The sequence below is a fragment of the Oncorhynchus clarkii genome, chromosome 25 (assembly GCF_045791955.1).
Source record: "Oncorhynchus clarkii lewisi isolate Uvic-CL-2024 chromosome 25, UVic_Ocla_1.0, whole genome shotgun sequence".
Taxonomy (NCBI): domain Eukaryota; kingdom Metazoa; phylum Chordata; class Actinopteri; order Salmoniformes; family Salmonidae; genus Oncorhynchus; species Oncorhynchus clarkii.
In genome coordinates, this window is record NC_092171.1 from 60793 (window position 1) to 76675 (window position 15883).

At 40.4% G+C, this 15883-nt stretch overlaps 1 protein-coding gene and 1 pseudogene across 1 annotated transcript; both read left to right on the forward strand.

Annotated features, from left to right (window-relative positions):
- LOC139383255 (cytoplasmic dynein 1 heavy chain 1-like) overlaps positions 1 to 1383 on the forward strand; it is a 35529-nt pseudogene extending 34146 nt beyond the window's left edge.
- Positions 1384 to 5227: 3844 nt separating this feature from the next.
- Positions 5228 to 14510, forward strand: LOC139383256 (WD repeat-containing protein 20-like). The gene is given in 4 exon segments (XM_071127705.1): positions 5228 to 5476; positions 13526 to 13708; positions 13916 to 14283; positions 14285 to 14510. Coding segments are annotated over 4 exon segments (1026 nt in total).
- Positions 14511 to 15883: the final 1373 nt, after the last annotated feature.

The following is a 15883-nucleotide window of genomic DNA, read 5'->3' on the forward strand; positions in this document are numbered from 1 at the left end:
CACAATTCATTCAACTCTGAATGACTTGAACTACTCTAAAGAAGTCAATGAACAGTTGTTCAGTTTTACGATTAAGAACAAAGCCACTCTAGAAGTTATCCCTTTAATACCACATGGTGGATTTGCCATGGCTTGATACCATAGTTGACCAGGAACTTGAGACATTGGACTAGGTATTGGACTCCACCCACTCTGAATTCATGCCTCTTCTGTCCAGAACATCCATGTGTGCCTGGGCAGCCTGTGTGTCCCTGAGGCCTACATCACGGCCATCCGTCAGTATGTGGCCCAGGCCAACAGCTGGTCCCTGGAGGAGCTGTGTCTGGAGGTCAACGTCACCACCACACAGGAGGCCGGCCGCATTCGACGTCTGCAGCTTGGGCATCAAAGGTCCACTCATCAGTCTCTCTATTTACAGTACGAGTCAGGGCACTAGGTATTCTCACCAGAGAGGAATAATTACCACAACCCCAGGGGAACACTAAAGCTACTTTTTGATATAGTTGTGCTTTGGTGCAGATTTTCCTTGGTGTCTTGGACCCATATTAAGGCTAGTCCTGGATCAAAAAAACATTTCATAATGGAAACTCCATTGAAAGAGTGTTATTTGGTTGGCTGTGATGATACACTTAGCCTCACTGAGGAGTGCTTTGATAATGAGAACACCACCTTAATACTCAAATAACTTCTGAGTCAATGTCTACTGACTGGAAGAAAAAATACGTGTTTAAACCAACCCCTATTGTTTATCTAATGTTTATGATCAACCTAAGTGATCTTAACATACCCTTCTTTCTTCCTGACAGGTCTGAAGCTGCAGGGAGCCACGGCAACAACAAGCTCTCTCTCCAACTACATCTCCACTGAGCTGCCACTGACTCAGCTGCGCTGGGTGACGCAGTTGAGCGCTGAGAAGAGGCACATGGTACGGCTCATAACAACATAAATACTGCACTGTACACGAATGTACAAATGTTAAGCGATTGAGCTCTATGCTTTCATTGGATTAAATTCAATACAAAACTTTATTTATCCCCTCCGGGCTATTGCCAGATTACAAATATCAACTTTCTCCACATATAATACCAACCTCACATTCCCTTAGAATGTATCCAATAAATAGATGGCTCATAGGAAGTCAGTCAAATACATACAATTAAGTTGGGAGCTATTCCTAGTCTATATTGTTCAAATACCATAAAAAATGTACTGTCTTAATGACATATCACACTTGTATATCTCTCAATCCCACAGGTCACTCTGCCTGTATATTTGAACTTCACCCGAGCCGATCTCATCTTCACCGTAGACTTTGACATCGCCACCAAGGAAGACCCTCACAACTTTTACGAGTGTGGCGTGGCAGTGCTCTGCACAGAGTAGTGTCACCAGAAGCCTAGAGAATTCCTATTAATAAATCATTCCTATTAATAATTTATTTGTAGTATAGTACTCTTATGAAACAGTTTGTATGGGTAATGTCGATATGAAACACTTTATTCAAGTAACTGTAGTTGGAACAAAATCTGCATTTAACATCCATTGTAATTGGGAAGTGGTCAAGGAAGTCTGAGTAATGTGGTCAGTTGTCTTGTGTATGGAAAAAAAAGGAGGCCCATGGAAAATGGGTCAGCTGGTTTGTGTATGGAAAAGGGAAGTTGGAACAAGTTAGGAGAAGGATTCTGTATATTTTTATGATGGTGTAAAGATGTTGGTTAATGACAGTGTCAATGATTTAAAATGTGGTTGCTAGTTATTAAATTACTATTGGTCATAGACTGCTGCATACATTTCAAAATGTATTTTTAAAATGAGACTGTTCCATGATTTTAGTCTTAATGTGTGACCTTTTCAAAATGCATGACTCATAATTGGGCACAGAAGAGCCTGTGCACAATTACCATATTACTAGTCTCCTTTTAAAAGTGAGGCAACCATATTGCTGCTTACTTATACAGATAGAATGTCTAACCAAACTATGGCTAAACCTGAGCCCTTTACTTTGTAACTGTGATATTTGATTCACCGTTCCTCTGCTCTTGGGCTGAATTCCAAATGAACACTAGCCCCTTGATGTAATGTGGAATGTTCACCCTGGTGTAATTAATACAATTGTCGAATCCTTTCATATGTACAGATGATCCTCTACATTCATGGAGGGGTGTATGAGGGGAGCTGTCTGTCATTGTCAGAACAGATGGAGAGCCACATAGCAGAATGTGCTGTGTTTACAGGAAATTCAGAAAGATTGTGGATGCTTTATTCTCAAGGACTTACAGAATACTCAAATCGAGTCACTTTATTATTTAATATTAGTCTAAAGCACATCCTTCTACAACATATTTATTCCATAACTACCATTCAATAGAACTTGCAAATGCATTATTTATTCATCCCCCAAAATATCACTACACCAAAATATAAACCAGCAATACAAATTAATATGGAATGCTATTCCTCACATGTGTGAGAATGAAGCTCTTCAAATTATTTTGAAAAGAGTGAAAGTGCATATTTGCATTCATACTGGACTCAGAGAGATGTTATCCTTGTAAATGTGAATAACTTCTACATCAATGTTCTCCAATAGATTGATTTATATAAATTTGTTCTACAAGAAAGACAGTGATACCGTATGGGGGGGGGGGGGGGGGGGGGGGGTGTACTGGTGTGTGAGGCCATTCACAGCCTACCAACATATTATTTGATACAATAATAAAGTGAAAATGGAAATGACCCTACGACCTATTAAGCCCTTTAAAAAAACGCCCTTTCCACAATTTAACCCTAGCTAGTCCTACTCTAGACCAATAGTCTGAGAGGACATACAGTGCTTTCGGGATGCATTCAGACACCTTGACTTTTTCCACATTTTGTTACATTAGTGCCTTATTCTAAAATGTATTAAATTGTTTTTTTCCTCATCAATCTACACACAATACCCCACAGTAAAAACTGTTTCAACATCTAGTGAAAAGCCTTCCTTCTTCAATGAGGTTTAATGGTAGTTGGCATCCAATAAATGTGGCATTGCCGCCACCTACTAGACTGAAGTACAACTCCCTTATACTTGGCCTGAGGTAGGACAAAATAGATTCAAATAGTGGAGTAGGGTGGTGTTATTTTTGTATTATTTTAAAAAATGTGTTCGTATAGTGTTAGATGGTAGAGTATTTATTTGTTCAAGCAAACAACCTGGAAGGATGGGACACCACCACTTACCATATCCTGTAACTCTTCTGATGTCAATTCTCACACGCCCAAATACCTTTCTGCAGCTGCCACCACAACCTCCATTTTCTGTGACTTATGTTCCATCCCCGCAGTACAGTTGATAACCATTATTATAAATGCTAAAAATCCAATCTTACTGAAACATATATCACTTGTTGGTTTATCCTTCTGTACTGGTACAGGTATACTCACACCAATCCTCTCAGGATCCCTCCCCTTGACCCATCTTCCTCTACTTTCTTGACTGCCTCAGCATATGACAAAATTTACACTACTGTAACCCTGGAAACCTCAACCTGTCTCTCTCGCTCCATGGGCACCCCTACAATTAACCCATACCACTACTTTCCCCAATGCTACACATTCCTTTGTCTCATGCCCTTCTGCACACTTCTCACACCTAAGGAATCTCCCTCCTACACACTGCTGCCACATGCCCACAAGCTTGACACCTGTAACAAGGTGATGTATTTAGCACAAAAGCTCGTACCGGATAACTTACATATCCTAACATAACTTTGTTGGGCAAAGACTCAACATCAAAACTCAAAAGAACAGACAATAATTTCTGTTTCACCACTCACGCCGCCCTCACCAAACAACGAGCATCACAAACACCGGGATCTTCCCCTTCATTTGTTCAACGTTTACATTTACTGCTACTCCAGTAATCACTCTTTTCAATGGCACCCTTTTCTTGAGAGCAAAACAATTCACATTTCTTGCCCCCATTCGTTTAACGAGCCTTCTCCCTCTGACCAGCAGAAACAAACAATTATCACAAAACCACTTCTGGTTACCCTCACCAATTCCACAGCACCCAACTCTGTTTCACAAACCCTGAAACCACAAATAGATCAGCCAAAAGGCAAAGGTCCACTTTTTCCAAAAGCTTCACTGCTACTGTCACAGACTCATCTTTATCCTGACCCTCGGTGCAAGACTTGGACTCAGAACTTCACCACACCTACCACCTCTGATACATCGACCTCATTCACTTCCATTTATCCTCTTCAGCTAATTCTGCTTACACTTTCTACCATTCTTCAGCAGACCATCCCCTTTTTGGTTGCAATTTTTAACCCTCACCCTCTTTCTCTCTTAAACCTTCTCTGCCTTTCTTTTTTCCCTCTATTCCTCCTCCATATTCCACCCTGGACTTCTCCTGACATATATCTTATTCTTGCCTTCTCAAGGGGCGCCATTTAATCTCCGTACAATCAGCACGGACCCCTGGGGATGTCATCACCGGAAGCCTTCCTAGAAGAGTTGAGGCTTTTATTGTAGCAAAGTGGGGACCACCTCCATATTAAAACCCATGATTTGGAATGAGATGTTCAACGAGCAGGTGTCCACATACTTTTAGTCATGTAGTGTATATGTTTTTTAAAAGTTGGTTTCTTAGTGTTCATTGCAATGGTTATCAACTGTACTGCAGAGATGGAACGTAGGTCACAGAAAATAGATGTGGTGGCAGCAGAGAAGTATTTGGGGGTACGAGATTTAACTTCAGAAGAGTTACAGGGTGTGTTGCGTGGTATAGTGTCCCGTCCTCGCAGGTTGTTGACCAGGGGTAGGATTAGATAGGGTTAAAGTAGTAGAATAAGGTGGTGGGTTTTAATGAGTGTAGGGTTAGTTGGTAGGGTATGTCAAAATATATTTCATTTTTTATTTTCCCGTTTTCCCTTTTCACATGTTGTATCACAAAGTGTAATGGATGTATACTATATTTCAATTAGGGCGATAATACAACATATTGGATGCTAACAGCCGTTAAACTCCACCGAAGAAGAACGTGTATTTTACCAAGGTGGGAAATATGTGGGCTGCCAGTGTTAGAACGTATCACGTTTTTGAGGTGGTTTCTTCTTCTCCTGTCCTACATTCGTATAGGTCTACTTGCGCGAGTCGACACTACTTTTACCTATGAACGGGCATGCGCACGTTCCATGTGTAAAATCCGGACTCGAGGAAGGATGAATGTAATTCAAAGATGGCGGCGGAGGGAGGAGGGAAGGAGATTAACGAAATTAAAACTCAATTCACTACACGGGAAGGCGTCTATAAACTCCTCACTCATTCCGAATATAGCCGCCCCAATAGGGTGCCTTTCAATTCCCAGGGTTCGAACCCTGTCAAAGTTTCATTTGTCAACGTCAATGACCAGTCTGGCAACGGCGACCGAATATGTTTCAATGTGGGCCGGGAGCTGTACTTCTACATCTACAAAGGCGTTAGAAAGGTAGCTAAACATTATGCTATCAGTTTTATTTATAATTTGTATGTCTTAATTGATGACAACAGGTCAGTGTTGTCCAGTTTGCCTGGTGTATGACAAATGCACAGTAACGTTACTGTGTCCTAGCTAGCACCACCAGTCTAAGTAAGTGTTGTGGTAACGTTATGCACCTCGAGCTAGCCAGCAAACTAACTCTAATCTGACAGTCAGTTAACCGGTAACAGCTATCTACGGACCATGCTGGACATTTGACAAGAATCCCAATATTGGCAATTAATGTGACCTCCACTGTACTTCAATTTAATTGCTTGGGTCATGACGTAGCTACAGTGCATGGATGCTCTGCTTCTGTTGTGACATAGGCGAGCTAGCTAGGCTACGCAAAGTATTGAGGTGTAAAGTTACCTACACTAAATAACTCCTTTTACAACAATGATGGAGTCAACAAGGTATTGTTGAGAATTAATTTGCACAATAACTTGCAAATTCACATGTATATAAGGATGTTCTATGACTGACCACATACCACTCATCAGTCTATTCTTGTTCTGAGAAATGAAAGCAATTCCATGTGAGAAATTGCCAAGAAACTGAAGATCTCGTACAATCTCGTACAATTTCTCGCATGGAATAGCCTTCATTTCTCAGAACAAGAATAGACTGACGAGTTTCAGAAGAAGGTTCTTTGTTTCTGGCCATTTTGCGTCTGTAATCGAACGCACAAATGCTGATGCTCCAGATACTGAAGAAGAAGGCCAGTTTTATTGCTTCTTTAATCAGAACAACAGTTCTCAGCTGTGCTAACATAATTACAAAACGTTTTCTAATGATCAATTAGCCCTTTAAAATTATAAACTTGGATTAGCTAACACAATTTGCCATTGGAACACAGGAGTGATTGTTGCTGATAAATGGGCCTCAGCACGCCTTTGTAGATATTCTATTAAAAAGAAAATCAGCTGTTTCCAGCTACAATAGTCATTTACAACATTAACAATGTCTACAATGTATTTCTGTTCAATTTGATGTTATTTTAATGGACAAAAACCGTGCTTTTCTTTCAAAAACAAAGACATTTCTAAGTGACCTCAAACTTTTGAACGGTAGTGTATGTTATGGTTCACACTTAGTTTTCCTTATCTCCACCGTGGAATGCCCATTGTTGATCCTCTCGGCTGACTTGGTCTTCTTGATCCATCCACCTATCTTCTTTGTTAGTCAGTCCTGACGCCTTCATCCCATAGTTGTTAATGGTAATTTAATGGTAATTTAATATGACTGAAGATGCAGAATTTTATGCCAGGCCCCTTCTAATAGGGTATAACAGACTCGTTAGAACTTTGACCACACAACCTCTAGATGGACTACATGCCTCGATCATGATGGACTCTACCTCTACATGCCTCTAGATGGACTCTACCTCTATCAAGTGAAAACTGTAATGTTTCCTCAAAACAAAGGTTGTAAAAGTATGCTAGCCATTTATCGAATAAATCATACCTAGTTTGATGTTTCTGTGACAAACAGTGAATTAGTTATTGATTTCTACAGCTTTAAATTGCATTTTAAAGATATGTATTTTCATCAAATCAAAACTGGATTTTTAAAATTCAAAACAAAGGTTTTAAAAGTATGCTAGACATTTAAAGAATAAACCATATCTATTTTTATGTTTCTGTGACAATCAATTAATTTGTTAGTGATTTTATCATTTTAAAATGCTTTTGGCTAATGTCTGTTGAATGTCCGAATTAGAGGTTGACCGATTAATCGGAAATTTGGACACCAATCATGGCCGATTACATCGCACTCCACGAGGAGACTGCGTGGCAGGCTGACTACCTGTTATGCGAGTGCAGCAAGGAGCCAAGGTAAGGTGCTAGCTAGCATTAAATTTATCTTATAAAAAACAATCGATCTTAACATAATCACTAGTTAAGTACACATGGTTAATGATATTACTAGTTTATCTAGCTTGTTGCATATAATCGATGCGGTGCCTCATTGAATCATAGCCTACTTTGCCAAACGGGTGATGATTTAACAAGCGCATTCGCAAAAAAAGCACCGTCGTTGCACCAATGTGTATCTAACCATAAACATCAACGCCTTTCTTAAAATCAATACACAAGTATATATTTTTAAACCTGCATATATAGTTAATATTGCCAGCTAACATGTATTTATTTTAACTAGGGAAATTGTGTCACTTCTCTTGCGTTCTGTGCAACAGAGTCAGGGTATATGCAGCAGTTTGGGCCGCCTGGCTCGTTGCGAACTGTGTGAAGACTATTTCTTCCTAACAAAGACAAGCCATCTTCGCCAAACGGGGGATGATTTAACAGAAGCGCGTTTGCGAAAAAAATCACAATCGTTGCATGAATGTACCTTACCATAAACATCAATGCTTTTCTCAAAATCAATACACAGAAGTACATATTTTTAAACCTGCATATTTAGTTAAAAGAGAACCAGGTTAGCAGGCAATATTAAACTAGGGAAATTGTCACTTCTCTTGCGTTCATTGCACGCAGAGTCAGGGTATATGCAACAGTTTGGGCCGCCTGGCTTGTTGCGAACTAATTTTCCAGAATTTTATGTAATTATGACATTACATTGAAGGTTGTGCAATGTAACAGGAATATTTAGACTTATGGGTGCCACCCGTTAAATAAAATACGAAACGGTTCCATATTTCGCAGCTTTTGTGGAGCGATGGGTAACAATGCTTCGAGGGTGGCTGTTGTCGATGTGTTCCTGGGTCGAGCCCAGGTAGGGGCGAGGAGAGGGACGGAAGCTATACTGTTATACTGGCAGTACTAAAGTGCCTATAAGAACATCCAATAGTCAAAGGTATATGAAATACAAATGGCATAGAGAGAAATAGTCCTATAATAACTACAACCTAAAACTTCTTACATGGGAATATTGAAGACTCATGTTAAAAGGAACCACCAGCTTTCATATGTTCTCATGTTCTGAGCAAGGAACTTAAACGTTAGCTTTTTTACATGGCACATATTGCACTTTTACTTTCTTCTCCAACACTTTGTTTTTGTATTATTTAAACCAAATTGAACATGTCATTATTTATTTTGAGGCAATATTTATTTTATTGATGTATTATATTAAGTTAAAACAATTGTTCACTGTTCATTCAGTATTGTTGTAATTGTCATTATTACAAATAAGTAAATAAGAAAATTGGCCGATTTAATGGGTATCAGCTTTTTTGGTCCTCCAATAATCAGTATAGGCATTGAAAAATCATAATCGGTCGACATCTAGTCCAAATGTGTGAACATAAAACCAACTTTACCTCTGAATTTCCAGTGCATGGTTTTGCATTGTTACCTCAATTTCTCCATGAAATTAAGCGTTGATTAAGAGTTTTTTTTAAATGAACCCCAACTCATTCGAGTCGCTATAATTTAAAAACGTGTGTACCTACAGTGGGGCAAAAAAGTATTTAGTCAGCCACCAATTGTGCAAGTTCTCCCACTTGACAGACAAAATGAGGAAAAAAAATCCAGAAAATCACATTGTGGGATTTTTAATGAATTTATTTGCAAATTATGGTGGAAAATTAAGTATTTGGTCAAAAACAAAAGTGTATCCCAATATTTTGTTAAATACCCTTTGTTGGCAATGACAGAGGTCAAATGTTTTCTGTAAGTCTTCACAAGGTTTTCACACACTGTTGCTGGTATTTTGGCCCATTCCTCCATGCAGATCTCCTCTAGAGCAGTGATGTTTTGGGGCTGTTGCTGGGCAACACAGACTTTCAACTCCCTCCAAAGATTTTCTATGGGGTAGAGATCTGGAGACTGGCTAGGCCACTCCAGGACCTTGAAATACTTCTTACGAAGCCACTCCTTTGTTTCCCGGGTAGTGTGTTTGGGATCATTGTCATGCTGAAAGACCCAGCCACGTTTCATCTTCAATGCCCTTGCTGATGGAAGGAGGTTTTCACTCAAAATCTCACGATACATGGCCCCATTCATTCTTTCCTTTACACGGATCAGTCGTCCTGGTCCCTTTGCAGAAAAACAGCCCCAAAGCATGATGTTTCCACCCCCATGCTTCACAGTAGGTAAGGTGTTCTTTGGATGCAACTCAGCATTCTTTGTCCTCCAACCACGACGAGTTGAGTTTTTACCAAAAAGTTATATTTTGGTTTCATCTGACCATATGACATTCTCCCAATCTTCTTCTGGATCATCCATATGCTCTCTAGCAAACTTCAGACGGGCCTGGACATGTACTGGCTTAAGCAGGGGGACACGTCTGGCACTGCAGGATTTGAGTCCCTGGCGGCGTAGTGTGTTACTGATGGTAGGCTTTGTTACTTTGGTCCCAGCTCTCTGCAGGTCATTCACTAGGTCGTGTGGTTCTGGGATTTTTGCTCACTGTTCTTGTGATCATTTTGACCCCACGGGGTGAGATCTTGCGTGGAGCCCCAGATCGAGGGAGATTATCAGTGGTCTTGTATGTCTTCCATTTCCTAATAATTGCTCCCACAGTTGATTTCTTCAAACCAAGCTGCTTACCTATTGCAGATTCAGTCTTCCCAGCCTGGTGCAGTCTACAATTTTGTTTCTGGTGTCCTTTGACAGCTCTTTGGTCTTGGCCATAGTGAAGTTTGGAGTGTGACTGTTTGAGGTTGTGGACAGGTGTCTTTCATACTGATAATAAGTTCAAACAGGTGCCATTAATACAGGTAACGAGTGGAGGACAGAGGAGCTCCTAAAAGAAGTTACAGGTCTGTAAGAGCCAGAAATCTTGCTTGTTTGTAGGTGACCAAATACTTATTTCCACCAAATATATTCATAAAAAATCCTACAATGTGATTTTCTGGATTTTTTTTCTCATTTTGTCTTTCATAGTTGAAGTGATGAACATTTACAGGCCTCTCATATTTTTAAGTGGGACACTTGCACAATTGGTGGCTGACTAAATACTTTTTTGCCCCACTGTATGTTTTCCTTCTGTTGCGTGCCTTTATTTGTTTGCTGAAATCCATACTTTTTAATAAAACGTTAATCAAATACAACCACCAATTTTTACATTCAAGCATTTGAGTAACGAGTCGGTGGGTCATAAAAACCTTTGACTCATGGAGTTAAGCTACTTGGCAAGGTTTTGCATTGACTTTGATGTGTCAGTGTGGTCACACTGATGGTCAAGTAGGAAGTTCTGCCTAGAGTTCTTTCAGAGAGAGGCATCTTAGTGTCACTCTGTAGTTGTGGACATGACCGGTTGATAATGCAGGGCTACAGGTGCTTGATCCTTATTTCCTCAGTGTGGCCTAGCAAAACAAATCTGTAGTCATTTCTTTCAAGTGTGTAAACAGATCTAAACATCTACATTATTCACTCAGACCCTTAAGGTGCATAACTACCAAAGGTTGTACTTTTCTGACATTAACACACTAAGATATACTATATGCCTATGGTTGGAATAGGCCTATGCCACAACAGCTGAGCAGGCTGGAAACATGAGAAATGGCCTTCTAACCACTTCAAATCTTTCCACTCTGTCGATGGAGTGAACCATTACCTAGTGTGACTGTTGTAGTGCTTGTTCGTTAACTGTGCCCATGGGGCATTTAGAATAAAACACAAACCTAAGAGGCTAGAGTTGCATTCCCTGGTCTGATTGTCTCAATATGACAAAAAAAATTGGGGTTTGGATGCGTCAAAGTTATCTGATTGTAAGTCTTGTTACTGTAACACTATTTTGAGTTCACTGCAGTACAGCGCCCTTAACCACTGTGCCACCCGGGAGGCCTAGAGCCACATCAATTTACAGAAATACTCATCACAAATGTTGATGAAAATACAAGTGTTATACATGGATTTAAATATATACTTCTCATTAAATCAACCGCTGTGTCAGATTTCAAAAAAGCTTTACGGAAAAAGCACACCATGCAATAATCTGAGTACAGCTCTCAGAGACCAAAACAAGCCATACAGATACCCACCATGTTGTGGAGTCAACAGAAGTCAGAAATAGCATTATAAATATTCACTACCTTTTGATGATCTTCATCAGAATGCACTCCCAGGAATCCCAATTCCACAATAAATGTTTGTTTTGTTCGATAAAGTCCATTTATGTCCAAATACCTCTTTTTTGTTTGCGCGTTTAGTTCACAAATCCAAATTCATGAGGCCACACTTAGTCCAGACAGTCAAAGTTATATTACAGTTCGTAGAAACATGTCCAACGATGTATAGAATCAATCTTTAGGATGTTTTTAACATAATTAACATTCAATAATGTTTCAACCGGACAATTCCTTTGTCTTTCGAAATGCAATGGAACACAGTTCGCTCTCACAGGCGCACGCCTGACTGAGCTCATGGCATTCTGCTAGACACCTGATTGAAACAGTTCTTATTCTCACAGTAGAAGCCTGAGACAAGGTTCTAAAGACTGACATCTAGTGGAAGCCTTAGGAAGTGCAATCGGACCAAATTTCCACTGTATATTGGATAGGCAAAGACTTAACCTACAAACCTCAGATTTCCCACTTCCTGGTTGGATTTTCTCTCAGGTTTTTGCCTGCCATATGAGTTATGTTATACCCAGACATCATTCAAACAGTTTTAGAAACTCCAGAGTGTTTTCTGTCCAAATCTACTAATAATATGCATATCTTAGCTTCTGGGCCTGAGTAGCAGGCAGTTTACTCTGGGCACCTTATTCATCCAAGCTACTTAATACTGCCCCTCATCCATAAGAAGTTAACTCACTTTTATTGTATGCTTATCTTTCAGGCTGCTGACCTGAGCAAACCAATTGACAAGAGGATATGCAAACTTCTTAGGGATCGGCGCAACGGGACAGTTGTAAATCATGCAGTTTACAGTGCCTTGTAGTGCCTTGTGTCACGATCGCAGATTTTAGAGAAACAACAAATGTCGGTAAATATGTGTCTTATATCGGCTGAAAGCTTAAATTCTTGTTAATTTAACTGCACTGTCCAATTTACAGTAGCTATTACTGCGAAAAAATGCCAAACTATTGTTTGAGGAGAGCACCTAACAAAACAATTTTTTCACCGCGATAGGTTTGATAAATTCACCTCTGAAGGTGAAATGTGTACTTTACATTCTGAAATCTTGCTCTGATTTATTATCCAAAGGGTCCCAGACATAACATGAAGTGTCATTTTGTTAGATAAAATCAATTTTCATATCCTAAATAGGTTCATATAGCATGCACGATCGATTTTGTATTTCCACTCATTCAATTTGCAAAGAAAGGAATCTGTGAAAATCTAACTCTAAATGTTGTTTCAACTAGTCAAATCACATTCGTAAGTATTCCTCAGAGATCCTAGAACGTAACCGGACTTCATAATATCATTAGTGGTGTAGTATAGCCTAACAACACCATATTTGGTCAGAGGGCGATGCCTTCATAGCACACTGATGAGTGGTCTTCACTTGAACGACTAACTTTGTCAAATAAGCACCAATCAGGGTGGACTTTATGGGCTTTATGGGAGTATCCGGGAACCCTGTATCTGTCGTAAAATGTTTCTGCTAACATTGTGCGACAGGATATTCAGAGTTATGAAGTTATGAAAACGGATTGTTTTGCAAATGTTGAACTTATAATATGTCTACTAATACTGGAAAAGCTAAATCAAAGTCCAAGTATACAATTTTGACGATATTCTGCCATCTTGTGGACACTATCGGAATTACAACCAGAGTGACGGCTAGCACTGGGACCTTTCTCTTGCATTTCAGAGATGGTGGTAGAAAAAAGCTGGTTGTTTTTTTCTTTGTAGAAAAAAGCTGGTTGTTTTTTTCTTTATTTGTCTACCAGATCTATTGTTATATTATCCTACATCCAATTTCCACATTTCCACAAACTTCAAAATGTTTCCTTTCAAATGGTACCAAGCATATGCATATCCTTGCTTCAGGGCCTGAGCTACAGGCATTTAGATTTAGTATGTAATTTTAGGCGAAAACTTAGGGATAGCCCCCTTTTTTTCAATTAACTCACTTATCTTGTATGCTTATCTTTCAGGCTGCTGATCTGAGCAAACCTATCGACAAGAGGATATACAAAGGAACACAGCCCACATGTCACGACTTCAACCACCTCACGGCCACGGCGGAGAGCGTCTCCCTGTTGGTGGGCTTCTCGGCTGGCCAAGTGCAGCTCATCGACCCAATCAAGAAGGAGACCAGCAAGCTCTTCAATGAGGAAGTAAGTCGGGACGGAAAGTAAAAAAAAAAAAAAAGAAAGAAAAAGCAAAAAAGTAAAAAAAGTAGAGATGGAAATTACATTGGAACTAGCCTCAAATGTTATGTTTTTGACATATAACGCAATGAATGCGATTGTTGCTTACAATTGAAATGTAACATTTGTGCCTTCTCTCCCTCCTCACTTTCTATCCCAAACTGCTTTCCCCAGAGACTAATAGACAAATCCAGAGTAACTTGTGTAAAATGGGTGCCAGGCTCGGAGAGTCTGTTCCTAGTCACTCATTCCAGTGGAAACATGTACTTGTACAACATGGAGCACACGTGTGGCACCACGGCACCTCACTACCTGTTGCTCAAACAGGGTGAGAACTACTCAGTGCACACTTGTAAGAGCAAGTCCACGCGCAACCCCTTGCTCAAATGGACGGTGGGCGAGGGAGCCCTTAACGAGTTTTCTTTCTCACCTGACGGGAAGTTCCTGGCGTGTGTGAGCCAGGACGGCTTCCTTCGGGTCTTCAACTTTGATGCGGTGGAGCTGCACGGGACCATGAAAAGCTACTTTGGGGGTCTGCTGTGTGTGCTGGAGTCCAGACGGAAAGTACATTGTCACGGGGGGCGAGGATGATCTGGTGACCGTGTGGTCGTTTGTGGACTGCCGATTTATTGCACGCGGTCACGGACACAAGTCGTGGGTGAGTGTGGTGGCGTTTGACCATTACACAACTAGTGTGGAGGATGCGGACCCTAAACTCAGTTTTTCACAATTCCTGACATTTAATCCTAGTAAAAAGTCCCTGTCTTAGGTCAGCTAGGATCACCACTTTATTTTAAGAATGTGAAATGTCAGAATAATAGTAGAGAGAGTGATTTATTTCAGCTTTTATTTATTTCATCACATTCCCAGGAGGTCAGAAGTTTACATACACTCAATTAGTATTCAGTAGCATTGCCTTTAAATTGTTTAACTTTGGTCAAACATTTTGGGTAGCCTTCCACAAGCTTCCCACAATAAGTTGGGTGAATTTTGGCCCATTCCTCCTGACATAGTTGGTGTAACTGAGTCAGGTCTGTAGGCCTCCTTGCTCGCACACGCTTTTTCAGTGCTGCCCACAAATTGTGGTCAGGGCTTTTGGATGGCCACTCCAATACCTTGACTTTGTTGTCCTTAAGCCATTTTGCTACAACTTTGGAAGTATGCTTGGGGTCATTGTTAATTTGGAAGAGCCATTTGTGACCAATCTTTAACTTCCCGACTTATGTCTTGAGATGTTGCTTCAATATATCCACAATTTTCCTTCCTCGTGATGCCATCTGTTTAGTAAAGTGCACCAGTCCCTCCTGCAGCAAAGCACCCCCACAATATGATGCTGCCACCCCTGTGCTTCATGGTTGGGATGGTGTTCTTCGGCTTGCAAGCGTCCCCCTTTTTCCTCCAAACATAATGATGGTCATTATGGCCAAACAGTTCTATTTTTGTTTCATCAGACCAGAGGACATTTCTCATTTTCTCTTTGTCCCCATGTGCAGTTGCAAACCGTAGTCTGGCTTTTTTATGGCTGTTTTGGAGCAGTGGCTTCTTCCTTGCTGACCGGTCTTTCAGGTTATGTCGATATAGGACTCGTTTTTAATGTGGATATAGATACTTTTGTACCTGTTTCCTCCAGCATCGTCACAAGGTCATTTGCTGCTGTTCCGGAATTGATTTGTACTTTTCGCACCAAAGTACGTTCATCTCTAGGAGACCGAACACGTCTCCTTCCTGAGCGGTAGGGCGGCTGTGTGTTCCCATGGTGTTTATAATTGCGTACTATTGTTTGTACAGATGAACGTGGTACCTTCAGGCTTTTGGACATTGCTCCCAAGAATGAACCAGACTTGTGGTCTACAACTTTTTTCTGAGGTCTTGGCTGATTTCTTTTGATGTCAAGCAAAGAGGCCCTGAGTTTGAAGGTAGGCCTTGAAATACATCCACATGTACACCTCCAATTGACTCAAATTATGTCAATTAGCCTATCAGAAGCTTCTAAAGCCATGAGATTTTCTGGAATTTTCCAAGCTCTTAAAAGGCACGGTCAACTTAGTGTATGTAAACTTCTGACCCACTATAATTGTGATACAGTGAAATAATCTGTCTGTAAACAATTGTTGGAAAGCTTACTTGTGTCATGCACAAAGT